Source organism: Parambassis ranga, chromosome 3, assembly GCF_900634625.1.
Source record: "Parambassis ranga chromosome 3, fParRan2.1, whole genome shotgun sequence".
NCBI lineage: Eukaryota > Metazoa > Chordata > Actinopteri > Ambassidae > Parambassis > Parambassis ranga.
In genome coordinates this window covers 25,836,898-25,855,274 of record NC_041024.1, presented here as the reverse complement: position 1 = coordinate 25,855,274, position 18,377 = coordinate 25,836,898, and the positions used below count along the sequence as shown (strand labels likewise).

The 18,377-nt window shown below is 41.0% G+C and overlaps 1 protein-coding gene across 2 annotated transcripts; it reads right to left on the bottom strand.

Annotated features, from left to right (window-relative positions):
- Window positions 1–4,991: 4,991 nt before the first annotated feature.
- bnc1 (basonuclin zinc finger protein 1) lies at window positions 4,992–18,198 on the bottom strand. 2 transcript variants are annotated; one of them, XM_028402501.1, is made up of 5 exons: window positions 17,883–18,198; window positions 11,330–11,432; window positions 10,415–10,650; window positions 7,269–9,355; window positions 4,992–6,944 (listed from the first exon to the last, which is right to left on the bottom strand). In XM_028402501.1, the coding sequence occupies exons 1-5, from the start codon at window positions 17,889–17,891 to the stop codon at window positions 6,152–6,154; spliced, it is 3,228 nt and encodes a 1,075-aa protein (XP_028258302.1). In that variant the 5' UTR covers window positions 17,892–18,198; the 3' UTR covers window positions 4,992–6,151. The 2 variants fall into 2 exon arrangements, with proteins under 2 accessions (XP_028258302.1, XP_028258301.1); XM_028402500.1 differs by lacking the exon at window positions 17,883–18,198 and adding an exon at window positions 15,856–15,874.
- Between the last annotated feature and the right edge of the window lie 179 nt (window positions 18,199–18,377).

Genomic DNA, 18,377 nt, shown 5'->3' with positions numbered 1-18,377 from the left:
ATTTGTGTACACAGTTGAATTAAGGTTGAAGTTCTACACTAATTTACACTAGTTACACTAATCATGTCAGTCTGAATTCAATATGTTCTTACTGTCATAAATCATATTTATTTATGTATAATGAGTATAGAAAATATACTGTTTTCACGGCAGGACACTGGGACACTGGTAAACATGCTATTAATCTCTTGCAGTTTCTTCTGCCTATCTGGTCTCCTGCTTACTCCTCTACAGCTCATCTTCCTCGTCTTCCTCAGTGCCTCCCTCAGCCTCAGTATTTAGAAGAACTGAAGTCATCTGCTGTCCATCTGGGTGCTGTGCTGTGCTGTGCTCGTAATACCCCCTCAGATTCCTCTGGTTCCCAAGCACCCGTGGACAATCCATTCTCTCCCCACATCTCCTCCCCCACTCAGCTCTGATCCCTATCCCAGGACCAAGAAGTGAGATCCGGTGTCAGTGCCCCAAAAAGACCCCTCTCTCTCTGGAACATGTGGGGATCAGCAGCGCTGTTGCTGAGAGGGCTCAGTTTCACAGTTTGGGATTCTCACAGTAGCGTAGACGTTTCTGGTGCTTCCCAGGTGCTGGCTCACTGCAAATCTAACTTTCAAGAAAACAATCAGCTCATGTATTCTCACGAAAAGCATCAGAATCTTTACAGTGTGATCAATAAAACTCCTAAACCGTTCACAGTGTTTTTGCAGTTCTGACCTTTCTTCTATTATACATAGCTGACGTGTGAGAAGGTTTGTTTGTTTTTCTAAATACATTAAAAACAATCTTTGTTTCTATTCGTCTGTGGATGCTCTCATTCATCCAGGTCATTCATTTCCAGGAGTTTAAATCCACATTTGTTTCTCTTTCAAACAGGGTCTACAGACACACACAGTTTATAAGCATTTATTCAACAAAATGTCTGAGTAGATATTTTGCAGAGAAAATGAATATATCCTTGGACTCAGAGACCAGGATAACCTCCTTAGAAGACATAATGGTTCACCAGTCCCTCATTTTCGTTTGTCGTAGTTTTTAAAATTCTTCAGTTATAAGGTGTTTGAGGGTTTTCTTTTGCATACTGTCTGCTGCATTTTTTCCTAAAAGTAAAATGTCAATCTTTGCTTTCAAAGCAGAGTTGGTATTTCTGGAAAGCTAGCAGGATTGGAAAGTAGAATCTCCTCAGGGCTCCAACCAAACTCACCCCCTTCCCTCGGGGCTCTTTCCAAAGCTGCACCCCCACACAGATGTGCATGAGCTCCACTGCATCCAGACAGCTTTCACAGCTTCACAGATTGGTGGAGGAACCTCAGTGATGTTCAACAACTCCTTATCCAGCAGTAAGAATACATGTCATCATAGCTAATAATATCTATTCAACATACTGTTAGGCAAGGCAAGGTTTATTTGCTAAGACCTGTGAGGATGCATTATAATAATCTAGCCTAGTGAAATTGAATGCATGAATACATTTCTGTGTTTTGTTTGGACAGAAAACCCTTGATCCTAGCAATGTTTTTAGGTGGTGATAGGCAGACTTAGTAATAGCTTGTACATAGTTGTTCAAATTCAGGTCTGAGGGACTGTAGTCATATGATGACACTGAAATATAAAGCTGTGTGTCATCTGCATAGATGAGATAAAACATGTTGAGATGTAGTTGAATTTGTTAAAAAACAACCATTTCAAATATTTTTTCCCAGAATAGGAAGGTTAAACTGGCCCGTAGTTTTTTTTTTCTTATAGCTGAAGCATCCAAATTAGATTTTTTTTTAGAGGAAGTTAGGGCTCAACAAACCTGTCCGACATTTTCCTGGCAACCACTAGAATCACTTCTTGCATATACACTATATACGCATGACCAGAGGATGTTCATTACCCTGTTACAAAGATAAGTATTCTTTTTTAATCAGTCTTTGAGATGATAAAGAAATTATACCTGAATCAGTGCCTGCAGCCAGAGAAACTCGAAATCTTTCCACCTCTTGCTCCACTGTGGTGTATTTATCTTGATGTAAATTAACACGAGAACTGTACTTTGTGTGGTGAGTGAGACTTTGTTATTCTGACACCACAATATCTTAATATGTAGTAATTAAAAAAAAAAACATCAACATGATCTGTAAGTGGCTCTATTTGAATGTTGTTCTTACATGGTATGGCTTTCATTCACATTCAGCCTTCAGTCTATACATCTTTTTTTCTAAGCACCCAAAAATGCTTGGAACATCAGCCAAACAAATGCTTGTTTAAGTGAGAATTGTTGTTTTCTCTACCAAGCATGTCTGTTTTTTTGGGTGCAGCACATATATATCCAGCCTGAATAAATCTAGAAGGTTGGTAGGGGCATAGAAAATCAAGACAGCACTGTATGTTCACAGTGTCTTACACTGCAGCTTTTGATAATCTGTTGAAGCAAAGTGTTTATTGTCCTCTTTCTGTTCCAAATTTACCTCAACTGAATATTTTCTGAAAACACTCCAATGCTTCTTAAAAATAGCCCTAAATTGCATGTTGTTCCAGATACAGCTTTATGGAGGAAGCTCAGGATGGTGCTCCACCTCTACAGATCAACCAGGTTCTCTGCTGAATATTGTCGCCTACATACAGCACACAGTAGGGACTGAAATAACCCATTGTGCCCTCTCTGAGTGGTACTAGATTTCTGCAACGTGCCAGAGAAAAAGGATTGGGCCACTTGTCAGAACTGGGTTTTTCATCTCCTAAGTGATGAGGAACAGCTCTGCAGGCTCACTAATGTACAGTAAATGTGATGGGTGGGTTGAATTGTTGAGTTATGCAAGGCTTTCAGCCCTCTGTAATAGTGCAATACTTTGGTGTGTTACGTAACAGATTTATCCTCCTCGCTTTTTAATGCAAGCCCAACGATACTTGCACTGTCCCTGGTCCATTTCCATCCATGCCCTTTAACTTTGCATAGCAGTGTTACAGCAATTAATTCACCTCTTCAATGACTGAGGATTTTTGTGTGTAGTGTAGAGTATGCCATTTTGCAGCAATGCAAAGTTTAATCACTGCTGAATGTGACTACCATTTTATTATCTCCTCCAATTTATTGTGACAGAAGAAATGATCAAAACATCTAAATATCATCACAATAAGTTCAGTTAAGTATCTCTCACCAAGTGTGCTTTTTAATTTTACCTCTATAGCACACAGAAACAAACTTTCCTTTAGCACCTGTGTGTCTGCATATTTGTTTCTGCCTGTTTTGTGGACCACATTTAAATGATCAAGTTACAAAACATGGCTGTCTTCAGCCAGTTAAACGATATGATGACTCAAAACAAGCTTTGTTTGATTAGTCATTTTGTTTCCTAGAAGTTCTACATTTTTATTTTTAGGAAAAATTTGCAGATTTTGTGACATTGGCCTGACCATGAAAACAAACGCTGGTTCCTTACAATGGTGCAATATCGGTTGCTTCAGGCATTCAAAGACAATGACATGAGTCAATGAGTGAGTTTTTTTTTTTCCAAACAGGCTGATTAAGCCTATGGTGGATCCAAGTTCCAATTCCAGTTCCAATTTCTATGTGTCTGTTAAATACAAAAAGCATTTTATTCATTCATATGCCACAGTCTATCACAGCTGGATATAGAGAAGCACATTCCAGAGCAGCATGGAGGGACTGGTACTTAGCTGACCCTGATAAGGGAGAGCAGCGTTAAAGAATAGGATGACCACCAGTCATGACAGCTGCATCCATTGAGCTGAAGATGTAGTAAGACTACTCTCTCCCAACCCCCAGATTAAACCCCACCCCCACCCAAGCTTACTGGCAAAATGGGGCACTTGCAAAATCACAGAAAACAGTGAATTCCACCACCAGAGCAAGCAGTTAAGGTGACAGTCATAACATTTTAACAGAGAGAAACCTTCTGCATGACCAGGCTGATGTAGAGTGACCCTCCTGCTGATGCATTGCTGGGCAAAGCAAAATTTAGCCTGGACTTGGACATACGGGAGCCTCACACCCAGACATTTCAGAAGAATGACAGAGACTGAGAGCAAGAAAAGCAGAGGAGCTCAAGAGCATAAATGCTGTTCTCCAAAGACCAGTCCAGGTAGAGGCTGAATTGTACTACAGGGACATATAGAAAAAAAAGAGATCACACAATATTAATGCCAAGTGATTTGTGCAACCTTGCAGTCATCACAACGGCTGTGCTACAAACTTTCTACTTCAGGCATGGAGAGTCCATCACAACCAAATACCCCTATCTGTGGTAATAATGCCATCACCATGTGTGCTCTTCCAGCCATCAGATACCCAGCTGTAATTGTAACTGTCTTAGCCACTATCCCGGATGAAACAAGGAAAGTCCATGACTTCTTCAGGAAGATGCCCTCAGGCTGAACTGCTAAGACAGTGCCTCAGGCAGCAGAGGAACGAGGGTGAGGATGAAGAGGAAAATTGAAGGAAGACCAAGCCCTCTCCATGGGATGCATCATCAGGAGATGAAACAAGTGGCTGACATCAGTGAATAGAAAAGTCATGCTTGAAGGACAGAACAGAGGCTCCGAGCATGGCAGCACAAGAACAGGCCCTAGGCACCAGGTCCATAGAGACGGACAGGACTCAAGTTAATCTGGTGACAGTCCAGCAAACTGTAACAATGTCTGAGATGTGTTGTACTCCAAGAGATAGTGTACAATAACCCAAGTAAATTCCCTTGGACACATCATAGAAAAATTGGGAGCAGCGCTGTAGGACTGACTAGCAGCTGTATTAGCAGAACAGAGCAGAAGACTGAGAAGTACCATGAGATGAAGGGACAACTAGAAGGTAAAGATGGTAACATGCTCCAGCAAGAACTGCACAGAACCCAAACAATTGTGATTGTGTTTATCGATTATTTAACACAAAATCATATGACTCTTGCAAACATATGGCTTTTTATTTAATTGGAATGATTATTGTAACATTATGTCATAAGAAACATAAACACCTAATAACAAATGTTGGTGTTCGCTCCTTTTTTTCAACAAACAACAAACAAATGGAGTCTTAAATGACCACTGCATTTACATACAAAATGAACATTTCTGCAGAATACAGAGCGAAATGGGAACAGTAAACTATGGTGAAATAATCAACAATGTACAACAGTTTTCCTGTTCATTTGTTAAAAAATTACTGTTTGTGGTGAAATTTACACAGTTTATTTTTTAGTTTCTTTCAGATAACAAATTATTCACAGAATATACAGTTCAATAAACATTTTGTTTAGCAGTTCTTTTTAGGGGGAAGTGTACTCACATATCATAAATTGCATTTTTCCATGATTATTTTTCAGTGTTTGACTCATTCACAGTACATGCTTCCTGCCTCCAGACACAGCAATTTTCTTAAATACCAGCAATGCTCAAGCCCGAACATTGCTGGTAAGTAGAAGAATGACAGAAGACTGGGTGAGCCCCTTAATACTGCATACCCTTCACACAATATGAAGGGGTTTTTATACATACAACACAACTAAGAAAAATCTTTGGTCAACAATAGCAATTTGCAACAAATAGGACAGTAAAGACAGATAAAACACCTTACAATAAATTATTGGTCAAGCTCACAACGTTGTAGTTTTTCAACAGAGATTCTTTTTTTAAGTCCATTTAAATGAATAAAATGTTTCTTCACTACTACTTTTGATTGAGACATTATGCACAGCTTCACAGGGAAGATGTGGACATCTGACAACAAAAACAATAGAAAATATCCCTAGCATGATACAGCTTAATGATTAAACTCTCACTTAGACAGCACACGGACATATTCAGTCCATAAAAATGACATTTTTAAGTCTAACTGGGATCAGAGGCAAACCTTTAAAAAAATCAGTACTGCATTGCAACAAAAAATTAGCTAACTCTCAAATGAATTCACCCATTGCAATGTTTTTGTTGTTATTTATGTATAAACACAGACAGATTCATCAAAATGTTGACACTTAATTGAATTTAATGTGACAAAACTAATTTTTTATCTCTCTCTTTCTTTTTTCAAGTTGGACCATGGACCTATGGAATTTAAAAAGTGCTAATTGATAAGCCTTCTCTCTGTGCCCTCCAGAAAAAATCAACAACATTTAAAATAGCCCAGAGGAAATAAGTCATATTAGGATTTAGGATCAAATCTCTACTCTGGGTCCATTGTTACACCTGAGCTAACAGCTAGGTTCCTGTGGAGGTTTGGATTCTGGCTGTGCCTGTTTCTGCTTCGTACAGAAGAGAACGATGTATCACAGCCAGGGACTTTACACTTGTGAAGCAGTCTCAGATGGACAGTTTTGTAATGGGCTCTGAATGTGCCCTTGTTGCTGTAGACTTTTTGGCAGACATGGCATGTGATTGGAGATCCACCACCACTTCCCTGAAGCCCGCCTTGTCCTCCCCCACCATAGCCCAGGGGTTTTTCTCCCCCTGGTGTTAACTCCTCACCTGCAGACCTTCCTACACCAGTTCCATCACAGCTTTCATCACTGTCCTCAATCGGGAGCTCTTCCTCCTCTTCTTCCACCCCCTCGCATTCCTCACTACCAGCCCCATCTGAGTCCCAAGACTGAGCACTTCCACTACCACGAGGTTGGGCAGAGGAGGATGTGCTCAGGTCCAAGACTGCCCCATCTTCCACATTTTCACCACCCTCTCCTCCTCCTACTCCCTCAATATCTCTCCGTGGTGATGCCTCAGCACTGTCTGGTGCTGTAGACATTTTACTCATAGGGAAAACCAGGCCCATGCGATTGTGTCCTCGAAAAATGACTGAGGTCTGGCTGGTTGGGTCTTGATGGGGCAGATCCTTGTCCCGCTGGTCTTGACAGTAGTCCAGGACAACAGAGTCTCTGTCTCTACAATGAAATGAAGACGTGTAGAGGCTGAATGTGTCTTTGGTCAGCAGCTTGTGATGCAAATTCATATTTGCACTGTGCCTGTAAAAAACAAAAAGAAAAAAAAACACATCAAATGACAATTTGAGGGTATCCATTATACCTTTCCTGCAAAAATAATACAAACAAAAATGCAAACCAAGAACAAGTTCAGGTCTATTTTTAACTATTTGATACAACAAGACCTGTATCTCTTGTTTTCTCGTAATCACAGGAAAACTATTGCAAGAAAAGGTAAACTAAAAAGTTATCTTTGAGACCCAGAGTTTGTAAATTTCATTCTAATAAAACCAGAGCTTTTGTTTTAAATTACTTTTGCACACCAATGTTTTGTCAAAACTTGGAGGAAATTCAGCTGTTTCTCACCTGTCTCGGCTCCTGCGGGAGGGGAAGGCAGCATTGCAGCCATCCACTGTGCACATATGCATCTCCTTTAAATGGACATTCTGGTAATGCATCTTGACACTGTAGGGATTTTTAAAGGTCTTACTGCAAATCTCGCAGTGGTGTGGCAAGTCAGCATCAGGGTCAAGGTGGGAGAACCCTGAGTCACCAAAATCATCTTGACACCTATCAGTCCCCTCCTTTTCTATAAGTTGGAGTGCACCCCCATTAGTCAGCATATGCTCACCCTCATGCCAGCTGGGCTCTGTGATCTTGTCAGCTGTATGCTGTGATCGTGCATGCAGTCTGTCCTCCCTGTCTTCATTTTCATTGGATTCCTGACAGAGGAAGTTGTTGTCACAGTGGTTCTCCATCAGCCTGTTTTCCAAGGGGGATGATGCACAGGTGATTACACCTGGTTCAGTTTTACTTTGTTTATCATCTTTCTCTTCCCTCTCTGTTATTTCTCTATCTAAGGTTTGGTCCAATTGATACTTGGAATCATACCTTTCTTTATCTTTTCTAGTATAAGCTTCTCTAGACTTCCTTTCTTCCCCGTCTTGTCCTGTATACATATGTTCTTCTACTTGGCTAGCATTACATTTGTCCTTGTCCCTTCCCTGTAAAGGTGCCTCATCCTCTGAGCTGCTCTCCTTCTCCATCTGTTCATCTTGCTCTACCATCTCCTTTTCTATCTTTATTGGCATGCTTGACTTACGAGACTTTTTCTTTGGTATAGGATCTGTCATGCAGGGTTCAGGGGCAGTGATGGGTTTGATGGGTACAGAAGAGGACAACACAGGAAGGGAGGGCAATGTTCCTGGGGTGTTGGCAAGTTCAGCTGGCGTTACCAGGCTTCTGTAGAAAGGCAGGACTGGCTGTACTGTTTTTAAGTTTGGGAAGAGAATGCCACTCTGGCCCATGCTGGGGAATGAGCTGCTAGGGAGCTTAGAGCCACTGTCAACATGGCTTACCATGTAGCTGGGTGCTGACTTATGGGTTTCTGCAGAGCATATGGAGATGGGGCCATATTCAGGCCTCTTCTCTCCTTGAGAATTCTCATCAGCAGACAGGCTGCCCCGCAGGTCTTTGTCCCGGTTGTTTCGGTTCATGGGCATATGTAGCCGTGGGTTAGGGTTAGCACTATGCCGATTGCGACTGCGCAGTGAGCTAAATACCATGTTGCAACCCTCAATGGTACACTTGTGCTTAATCTTGAGGTGCACTGCATTGTAGTGGATTTTCAGTGTGCCTTTGTCATAGAATGTCTTTTCACAAGCATTACAAAATACACGACCCTTCTTCAGTGAGCCTCCTCCTGCACCACCGCCAGTGACCCCTCCACTAACACTGCCGTTCCTGTCCAGGTTGCGCAGCTTGCCATCAGGTGACATCTGTGTTACATCAGAGCTCATGGAGGGTGTGCAGGGTGTGGAAGGTCCATCTGAGTAGTTATCACTAGTGGAGAAGTCCTCAGCCTCAATCTTTGTGTTGGTGGCGAAGTTGTCCATAGGCTTGTCTCCACTTCGGTCTAGATCAGCAGTGAATGAGATGGAGCTGGAACCTTGCAGACTGCTATCTGAAGAGTGTGAAAGAGCAAGAGGATTGTCTCTTCCCAGACTATCCCGCCCTTGATCTTCTCGTCTTTGACTTTGCTGCTCTACTGACCCACGGCATGGCTGCTGGTGTTGTTGATGCTGCTGTTGCAGTGACCCTGTGGGAGAGCCCAGAAATGGAGCAGGAACAGAGCCTAACAGTTGGAATGGCAGCATGAAGGCCATGCTGTTGATAAAATTCTCAAAGTGGTGCATGCTGTTGCCGCTCAGCTTATCGACTTTAGATGTAGAGAGGTTGGCAGCTGTGCGAGGTGTGTTGCGCTCAATGAAAGTGCGAATATCTGAGTTGGTGCGGGTGCTGGGGATCAGCACTGCCTGGCCCTCCTTGTCTTGGAGAGCCATCAGCTCCACTATGGACTTGGTCTCACCAAAACGCAGAAACTGTTGTAGTGTGGCAATTTCCTCCTCAAATGTCATGATGGCCCACCTGTCCAGCACTTTCCCTGCTACATCCTACAGAAAGTTAAAAGAACAGCAACATGGGACAGAAGAGGGGCGAGGGGAAGAATATGAAATAGATTGAAGAAGATAGAGCAAGAGAAAAGGGAGAAAGGAGAGAGCAATTTCATCATCAGCATTAAGTGTCTGTTACATTGCTCATACATATTCACTGAGTGGGTTGTATGACACACCTTATAAACCAGATTGGCAGGGTGGCTAAATAAAGGATTCAGATAGCAACTTAATACAAGTGGGCAGTGCAGAGCGCTGAGAACCCTCATTATACAGACATACAGTGTTTCATCTCACAGGTCATTTCTCTTCATTTAAATCATGTAGATTTGTCTGCTCTGCATCAGCAGAATAAGACATAAAACACACAAATGCACACATACACACTGTGGTGTGAACATGCATGCTTCTAGACACATATACACACGTTCTCAAAGGCATGTAAAAATAAATACATGCACTACATACCACACACACATAAGGGAGGGGTGATCAGAAGGCGCTTCACATTGATCAAGTGGGTCCTCTCTCCCTTAGCCCAGCAGTAATCACATGTGAGTTTGTGGGTCTTTGAAAGTGAAGAGCGGCTCTGCGCCGTAACCATGATTAATATTTCATCACAGGGCATTCGTTGGGTGCCTGTCGAGGATTCTGACTCTACATTTGCCATTAGATGAGCTAACATGAATTAAATGCAGTCCAACTTGAATACTTGATGATGGACTAATCGAAGTGAGATCTTGCTCTGACATAGTGCCTGGAGCCCAGCCTTGGCTGGCTTGGCAGCAGCTTGAGAGAAAATCTAGAGCAAAAGACATAATATTTACAAATCTAACCGGCACAGTTTGGAGACCTCCCTGAGCTGATGGTGCCACAGCAACAAACAGGCCGCTTCAGTAGTGTACCAACACAGTTCAGGGCATTGGTCGCTACATCATATCCCTACTCTCTCCTGTCTACCCCCTCTCTCTTTCATTCTCTCTCTATGTTCAGGACTGTAGCATAGTACGTCCTGAACAGACACAAAGAAATTTTTTATTGTCAAGCACAAACACTGACCTGGAGCACATATCCTCGTATGTAGTCCTGCAGTGTCCAGTCAAGTGCGTTGAGGATCTGGATGACTTCCTCCTGCTTGAGGACAGAGAAAAGGCGGTCCAGGAGAATCTTGAGGCGGATCGGAATGGCCTGGGTGCCGTACAGCATCAAGCTGCAGATGTCGAACACTACATTGGAGTGCACAATCTCCACTTGGCTGCTCTGGTACATGTGGTGCACCTTCAGCTTGCTTAGGGCTGAAATACATGTCAGATTTCATTGGATTAGAAAAAAATGAAACTGAAAATTGGAACCAGCAGTTATAAAGGACATGAGAGGGGCTGAAACAAATGCTGTAAGCCGTTTAATGATTGCAGGAAAAAAAACGTATGGGACAAAACGTCATCATCATGTTAGAGATGTAAGTTACTAAACAATAAAATGCTGGACTAAATAATGACAAAAATTAAATAATGGCTAATGAATAATAAAGCAGAGAAACAAAACAAATGATTTAAATAGTAAATACATGTATATCCCTTCAGTAATATTATCAAATGCATGAATATCAAAAATCACAAATCACAAAAATGAATTATTTTTCATTCAAGGAGAAAATTCAGTGTTTAATAACAAACTCAATATCAAACTCAGCTTTATGCTGAAATTTGTTCAGAATCAACCATCAACAAAATAAAGGAGATTCATGAGGTAACTGTAATAAATGAGTGGATATGACAACATTTGTACATTTAATGTACAATTATTTGCTTTAAAGTTTTGTTATGTTTTGTTCTCAGTTGTCTTACACAGGATTTTCAAAACTACTGAACTTTCAAAAAAAAGCTTCTATAAAAATTCTTTAACAAAATGCTAAATGATAATGATAATAATGCTGCAGACAAACAGTGCTACTATTGAACTGTAATGACTTACCATGCGCTACCCAGCCATGCTTGCAGTTTTCACACTGCCTCCTTTTCAGCTTTCCAGGTTTAAAGCTGTCGCAGTTACAGTTCACTAAAGTGCAGCAGATAGCCTGTAATACAGAACACACAGAAACACACGATGATAAAAATCTTTTAAAAAAGGAATTTATTTATTTATTAAACAAGAAAAAAATCAATCAATCAATCCATCATCATTTTATAAAATTAGATCCAAGCAAATATGATTATTACTGTACGAACTCATTGCATTGAATGCATCTGGCACAAAACTGTACATCTAGGCATTCTTTTTTATTTATGTATCTACTTTAATGCCTTGTCATATTTATTTTCATATAAGTATATATTTTTATTTGTTTTTGAATACCGCCGTAAGAGAGAAATGCTAAACCGTACTGCCTTGTTTTCTGACATGTATGTTCAGTGTTTCTGTAAAATTACTGAATCCAAATTTCTAGTAGGTTTGGCAATAATAAAATGTTAAGGTTCCAGTTGGGCCAAAGTACTATATTGTTGTAAGTGGCATAATTTCTGTAAATCCAGACATGCAACAGAAAATCTGCCTTTAATTCATCTGTCACTGTTCAGAGAAGTTTTAGCTCTGATCATCTTACAAAGCAATCAATGCCATAGACACACACACACGCACACACACACACAGAGAGGGGGATTTATAATTTCACAATAATAGACATAAGAAAATATAGCAAGAGGACTCATAGCATGGAGTGTATGGCAATAATGAGTCAAGTTTTGTGAGGAGCTGCTGACTTAGCAGTGGCCCTTCAGAGAGGGTTCCAGCACACTGATCCACTACAAATAGCTTGACTACCCTGTCTCTCTGCCTTGGACAAAAAAAGAATCATTTACACACCAGGAATGGAGGCAAAAGCATCATCAGATTTATGATCAAAGCCGCTGTTGTTAGTGGTACATGCTGAAAACCTCGGGTGGCTATGCTCCGCCACCTTTCTCCCTCTGCATCTATAATGCATTATCAGTGGGGTTTTAGTATACATGAGCAGCATGCTTAGCTCCTTACTGGAGTTCACTCCTGCTCCACAGGCGGAGAAACAGAAAAAAAGCGCGGCTGGATGGGTAGGGAGCCTCCTCCTCCTCATTTAGTCAATTCTGCGCTTGAGGCTGGTCTTGTCCTTGAAATCTGGGATCATATTATTTCACCTAACTATAACCTCTCATCATTAGGACGAATAAACTGACCAGAGTTGAAAGTGGCAGCAGCTACGTGGCCTTGAAACACACGTGGAAGCTCTGGCCTTCAGTCCCGTGACATCCGTTTGCTTTGTTTCCATCACCCTCTCTGTTGGGTTTTATCCCGTGAATGGGCTACACAGCCTCCTTAAGACAGCTGTGAGGTGTAAAAACCTCATCTCACAGCGACAATCCCATCATTACACAGCACCGAGAACCAACAAGGCCCAATTAGCTAAATCCCATCCCACTGTGGTTGTACATACAACTCCTGGTGCTGCTGTCTCTAATATACATCTCAATCAGTTGGCATGGCTCACAACACACACACACACACACATTCCACTGCAGAGTGTTCTTGCATTTATTAGTAAATCTAAAGATTCATTTTATGAGTTCCTGAGAAGAGGAAGAACAGCAGCACAGGGCAGGCCAGCCAACAGTGGCTCTGTCTGACCCAGCCCCCCCCCCCCACCATCTCTTTCTCTTTGCTGTTGTCACAACAAAGCAATGGCTGTTGGTACGCATCAATGAAGTCGATGACAAGAAGACTAATTGCACAAAATGATGCGGCTCCATCAGTGTTTCTGAGGCCAAAGATAACACGATGTCACTTTTTTTTTATATATCACTAATGGATAACACAGTAGTCACCCACCCCAACAGGTTACATTATAGTTAAATAATACATGGAATATTTTTTAATAATTACAAATAATTATTGCTGCCTGTCAGCTTTATTCTGGAAGCACACAATAGCTGAAAGTGAACATATTTGTTACATTACTTACATTTTTATTAAAAGCTTTTCTGATCTGTAATATTTTGAACGCACTGTAACTGCAGTGCTGATATGCACTTAAAATTAACCAGCAAAGGAATCTGTAACTATGAGTGTGTGTGTGCATCTGTGCATCTGTGAGTGAGTGTGTGTTAAAAATCATAAAGATCATAAAATAAAAAGGCATTTTAAAAGCTTCTAAACCTACACAACCTTGGTCCTCTGATGCTTTGTCTCTACACTTCCACTGTGTGTGAATTTGTGTGACACTTGCAGAACCACTTCCGCCATGTTTTTCTTCTTTAATGTGAAATATATTCAGCCAATGCATTTGTGTTTCGACTCCAGCCGTCTGTTGCTGTGTATTTGCTGCACTTAGTTTAATGTCAGGTTGTGTAAAACTATGGAGATGGAGGATGGATAGATAGATGGAGGCCATGACGGGAGATTAAAAACAGAGAGGGAGAGGTTATGAAAAGACAAAAATTAGGGGTGAGCAGCATAAACAGCGTCTATGAACCATGATGTGCACCCTGTGTGCTGGCATGTATGCAGTGTCCATGTACACAAAGTAACACACACCAGTGATGTGTGGATTGGATTCAGCTAACAGTTAACCTGCATACAATATTCCACATCAGATTTAACTATTATAAAGATGGACACTGCTAAATTATGACTCTCAGTCCGAAGTGTGCTTCTATGCTATGTTTTAGATATATGCAGAAATCAACTATTAATAATAAAAACTGTCATCCACAAATGAAGAAAAGAGAAGAAATATGGTCTATCTTGTCAAAGTGGAATATCATCTTCATCTCACTGCTGAGCTGCAGCTATGGTGCACACACACACACACACACACACACACACACAAAGATATGAAATGAAATAGTCCTCTCTGGCTCTTAAAATAAAGCCCTGCTATATATCCTGCATTGCTGCACTGCTTCATGCTTTAAGACTCAACAGAAGCAGACAGCTGCTTGGACAGACATGGTTCAGGGATGGACAGGGGCTTGTTGGCCTAATGTGGTGGAAAACTAATCAATTAGCAGCAGCCCAGCATGAACTTCAACTGAATGAGGAAACAAGTGTAGCTGCTGCCAAAGAGTGAATAACAACAGGGCTATCATCGTCTCAGAGGAAGAGGGGGATGACAACCAAGTGAGAGAGGATCAGATTTTACTATCAGCCATTAATCACTTAACAAGACAATTACACAGAGGAAATAACTGAAGTTTTCTTGATGGGAAAGAGAAATGGTTGCATAATTTCATAGTGCAAATATTACTTAGGGTTTTTTTTTTGTACAAACTACAATTCAATTTTACAAGTTTAAACTATTACGCACATCTGATAGAATTTAACACACTGAATTATTTGTATTATTATTTGTAGATTTTTTTAATATAAAATTCACCAGTCACCAAAGATCAAGTCATTGTCAGTCACAGAAGTGTAAACATAAGCTTATAGAACTTCATTAGATTTACAGACCTAGTTGCTGCTGTTTTCCCAATCTGAAAGCTAATTAATCCTTCATATTCATATGCTATTTTACCTTCATAAAGGGGTCCAAGGGGACATTACAAAAATAAATCAGTGAGAATTGTTTATAGTTTTTTATCAAAATGAGGTTCATAGTGACATTTCGGTTTCAACACAATAGTCACACCTGGGCTTTGGGAACTTCTAATGGTTATTTTTTCTATTTTATGTATTTTAAACAGTTGACTGATTAACTCTAAAAACAATAAAAAATGATATGAGAAAAAAAGATTAAAATAGAAAACAGTACAGTTTCAAACTTGCACTGAGGTATTTCAGAGGGAGATCGATGATCCTGCTAGCACAGACTTCCACTAATAAACCCACCTCAACACCAAAACTTGTATATGCACTGGCTACACTTGGCCCCACCACAACTCACAGGCTATGTGTGTATGTGTGTGTGTTCAAAGAACACAGTTGGATGAATAAATCAAGCCTTGGGTGTATGTGACAGCAAGACAGTAAAATGTTAATTGATGACAAGTGTTGATTAGAGTTAAAGTGAGGTTACGATACATGAGCTGCTCAGCAGGCATCCTGCCTCAGCTTATGATTTACTTCACTCCTCTAAGAGAGGGAAAGGCACTTAAACACACGGCAGCAGAAAAAAATCACTCACAACTAATATTCTCTAAAATACTTACAACTTTTATCCTCAAACCCTCACCTCCACCCGTGCAGCCTGGGTTTAATCTAACTCATTTAAAATAAACTCAGTTAATTTAAAAAGGAAAAGCATTAGTGCTGTTAGTTCAGTAAAGGAGAAGACAAAAACAAGAAAAGCCTGGGCGAGTGCAAGTAGTGACAGGCTATGTTTGAGCACATTCAGGATCCACACAGCCCAAAGACAGCATGAAAAACCCATTATTTTAAACTCATCCAACAGTCAATCACAAGCAAGCACACACATAAACACACTACATGTCCCAATGCTAAAGAGAAGACGGAAGACAACACATCTTTACCTGGAGATCCATGTGAAGGGTTCTTCTTTAAGGACAAAAATCTTAAATGACAAAGAGATGAGCTTGTGGTGGGGGGAGCAGGAGGCGAGCCAAACTTTGGTTGGCTTCCTGGTGTATGTATCTCCCCGTTAGGAACTCGGAGGGAGTTGGCTCAGAGAGGGAGTAAATGAGGGGAACATGTTAGTACACTGAGAGAGTTTGGCTCCCAGCTATGCTCTGATTAATATCAGATCTCCCTCTCTCCTCGCCTGCCTCTTGACGATCTTGTCACATCTGGCTGACAAATCCTCACAAGCCTTTTGGTGGCAGCGCAGAGCAGACGCAAGGGGTGGCAGCTCTGTGTGTGTGCAGTTTGGGGGTGTTAAGGGGGTATGTAGGGGCCAGGATGGGCGGATCACAGCTCGAGGAGATGCTGAAAGGGGTAAAAGGCTGCAGCAGATACACACACACACACTCACACAGCCCCCACCCTTCATCTTCTTAAGGGTGGATCATCATGAACCTAATGAAGCTGATGAAGCTACACAACACACATCAAAAGACAAAGCAGAGTACAACTCTGTAAAGATGACTGTGTGTTGTGGCCCGGGGCCCTGCAACATTAGAAGAACACTAAAGGTGTTGAAGGTAAAAAAAAGAAAAGAACAGAAGTTGAACAGCAGGAATAAAAAGAGGTGGATAATTGTGTGTTAAAGGGGAACTACAGGGGCATTCACTCTCATTCTACACATACAACAAACATCCAAACCACCGCGCTGGCGGCTCACTCTGAGAAACAGTAAATATAGTAGGATATTCTTTTTTTCATTTTGGATGATATTGTTATGTTTTAAATGATTCCGAATTCTCCTCTAAATTTTCAAGATTGCATTTCACTTCTTCCACAGTATCAACTTTTTTATAACCCGTACAGTATAATTAAACGGTGCGTGTCAGTGTATTTTTTGAATCCTTAATTAATTGTGGTAATAGTGAGTGATTGGGTGTAAAATGTCTGAAGAGCAGCGTGTTAACAGATTCACATGTTAAATTAAAAATGTTAAATTAAAACCATATACTAAGAAAGTGATAAGAAGGTATAAACTCGTGTCTTTATATCAGCGTGAGTGATCAGACAGGAGCTGGTTTGTTTCATTAAGGCTGTTGGGACACTCTTCTCCCGTCTGACATGCATGCATCTACCCTTAACAAAGCCACAGTTATTTTTCCTCCAACTGTTTACACCTACTGTACACACACAGTGTTGTGCTAGTCCAAACACAACCACACAGACAGCTCCACTAATTGTAACATTATGGCTGCTACAAAACATTAGGCTGCTCTTAAATTACATTCCAATAGACTGTGGCCAGTGGCCAGGAGGCTACAGGAGGCCAGGCTGTCTCCAAACACACACTGACTGACTTACACTGAGACCAGGCCCAGGTAAGCACTGCAGACTGCTCTCTGTCTTTATACATATAATATATAATCCTTTTGTATAAGACAAGGCTGGAAATGTGGATCAGGATAAAATGTACACAATTACTATAAAGAAAATAATGGGAAAGGAAGATACACAGAATTAGACCAATTAGAGTAGAAACAATAGGAGAAACCGTTTATGAAACGTTGTTGTTGTTTGGAAGTCTTTATCAGTCACACAGAAAGCACGTTAAAGTTGACCATTTTCAAAAAAAGTTTCAAAAACTAAAAATGAAATTCAAATTGAAATCAGTCTGTGATTAGATGTTTAAGCTGTTTTATCCAGGCAACTGTGTTATAAGAGTTCCTCAAATTCTTTATTTTAGAAAAAAGAATGGATTTTAGAAAAAAAAGACCTCTGTTATCAACAAAGGGAAACATTATGTTGTTAATGTGTTAAACATTAAAACTCACATACAGGAGTTTTGGCGCGTACATCATATTACTCCTGCTTGTTATAACAACCTATATAAAGTCCAGTTTTTCTTTGTTAAACATCCTGATCATGTGTACAGGTGTGAGAAGAGACAGAGAACAGCAGAGAAAAGCCATTTCTCTCTTACCTCAGCCATTGTCAGTTAGTCAGATGTTTCCAAGGATACCGTGGAGTTTGCCATTCCCTGCGAGTCCCACAAAACAACTGCCTCCAACTCTCCTGTCCGCACAAGTTCTAACGCAAAAGAGCCATCACACCCAGCAGTGTCTCCTTCAACAACAGACACACATGTACTCTGATCCCCTCTCCTCTCACACATACACACTGACCCACCAATGCTCACTCCTCAAAACAGACTGCTTTTACTCTCGCACACACACGCCTCCTCTGCTTTCTCTCCTCTAATGTTGCCGTGGACTGGCTCTAAAAAACTCAAGATGTTCAGTGTGTGCGTCTGAGTGTGTGTGTTGAAACTGGGCACAGGGGATTGGAATGAGATCCTCCCACTCGGCATTCTCACCTCAGGAGCTGCCTGCTCCCTCCCTAGCCTGCACACACACACACACACACGTGCACACACAGAGGTGTGCATGCCCTTTCATGCGCGCAGACACACACACGT

Excerpts from the sequence above, each read along its gene's own strand:
- bnc1 (XM_028402500.1), bottom strand. Across the intron at positions 9,356-10,414 it reads TACGAGGATATGTGCTCCAG|GATGTAGCAGGGAAAGTGCT; the intron begins GTCAGTGTTTGT and ends AACTTTCTGTAG. Across the intron at positions 6,945-7,268 it reads TCCCGCAGGAGCCGAGACAG|GCACAGTGCAAATATGAATT; the intron begins GTGAGAAACAGC and ends TGTTTTTTACAG.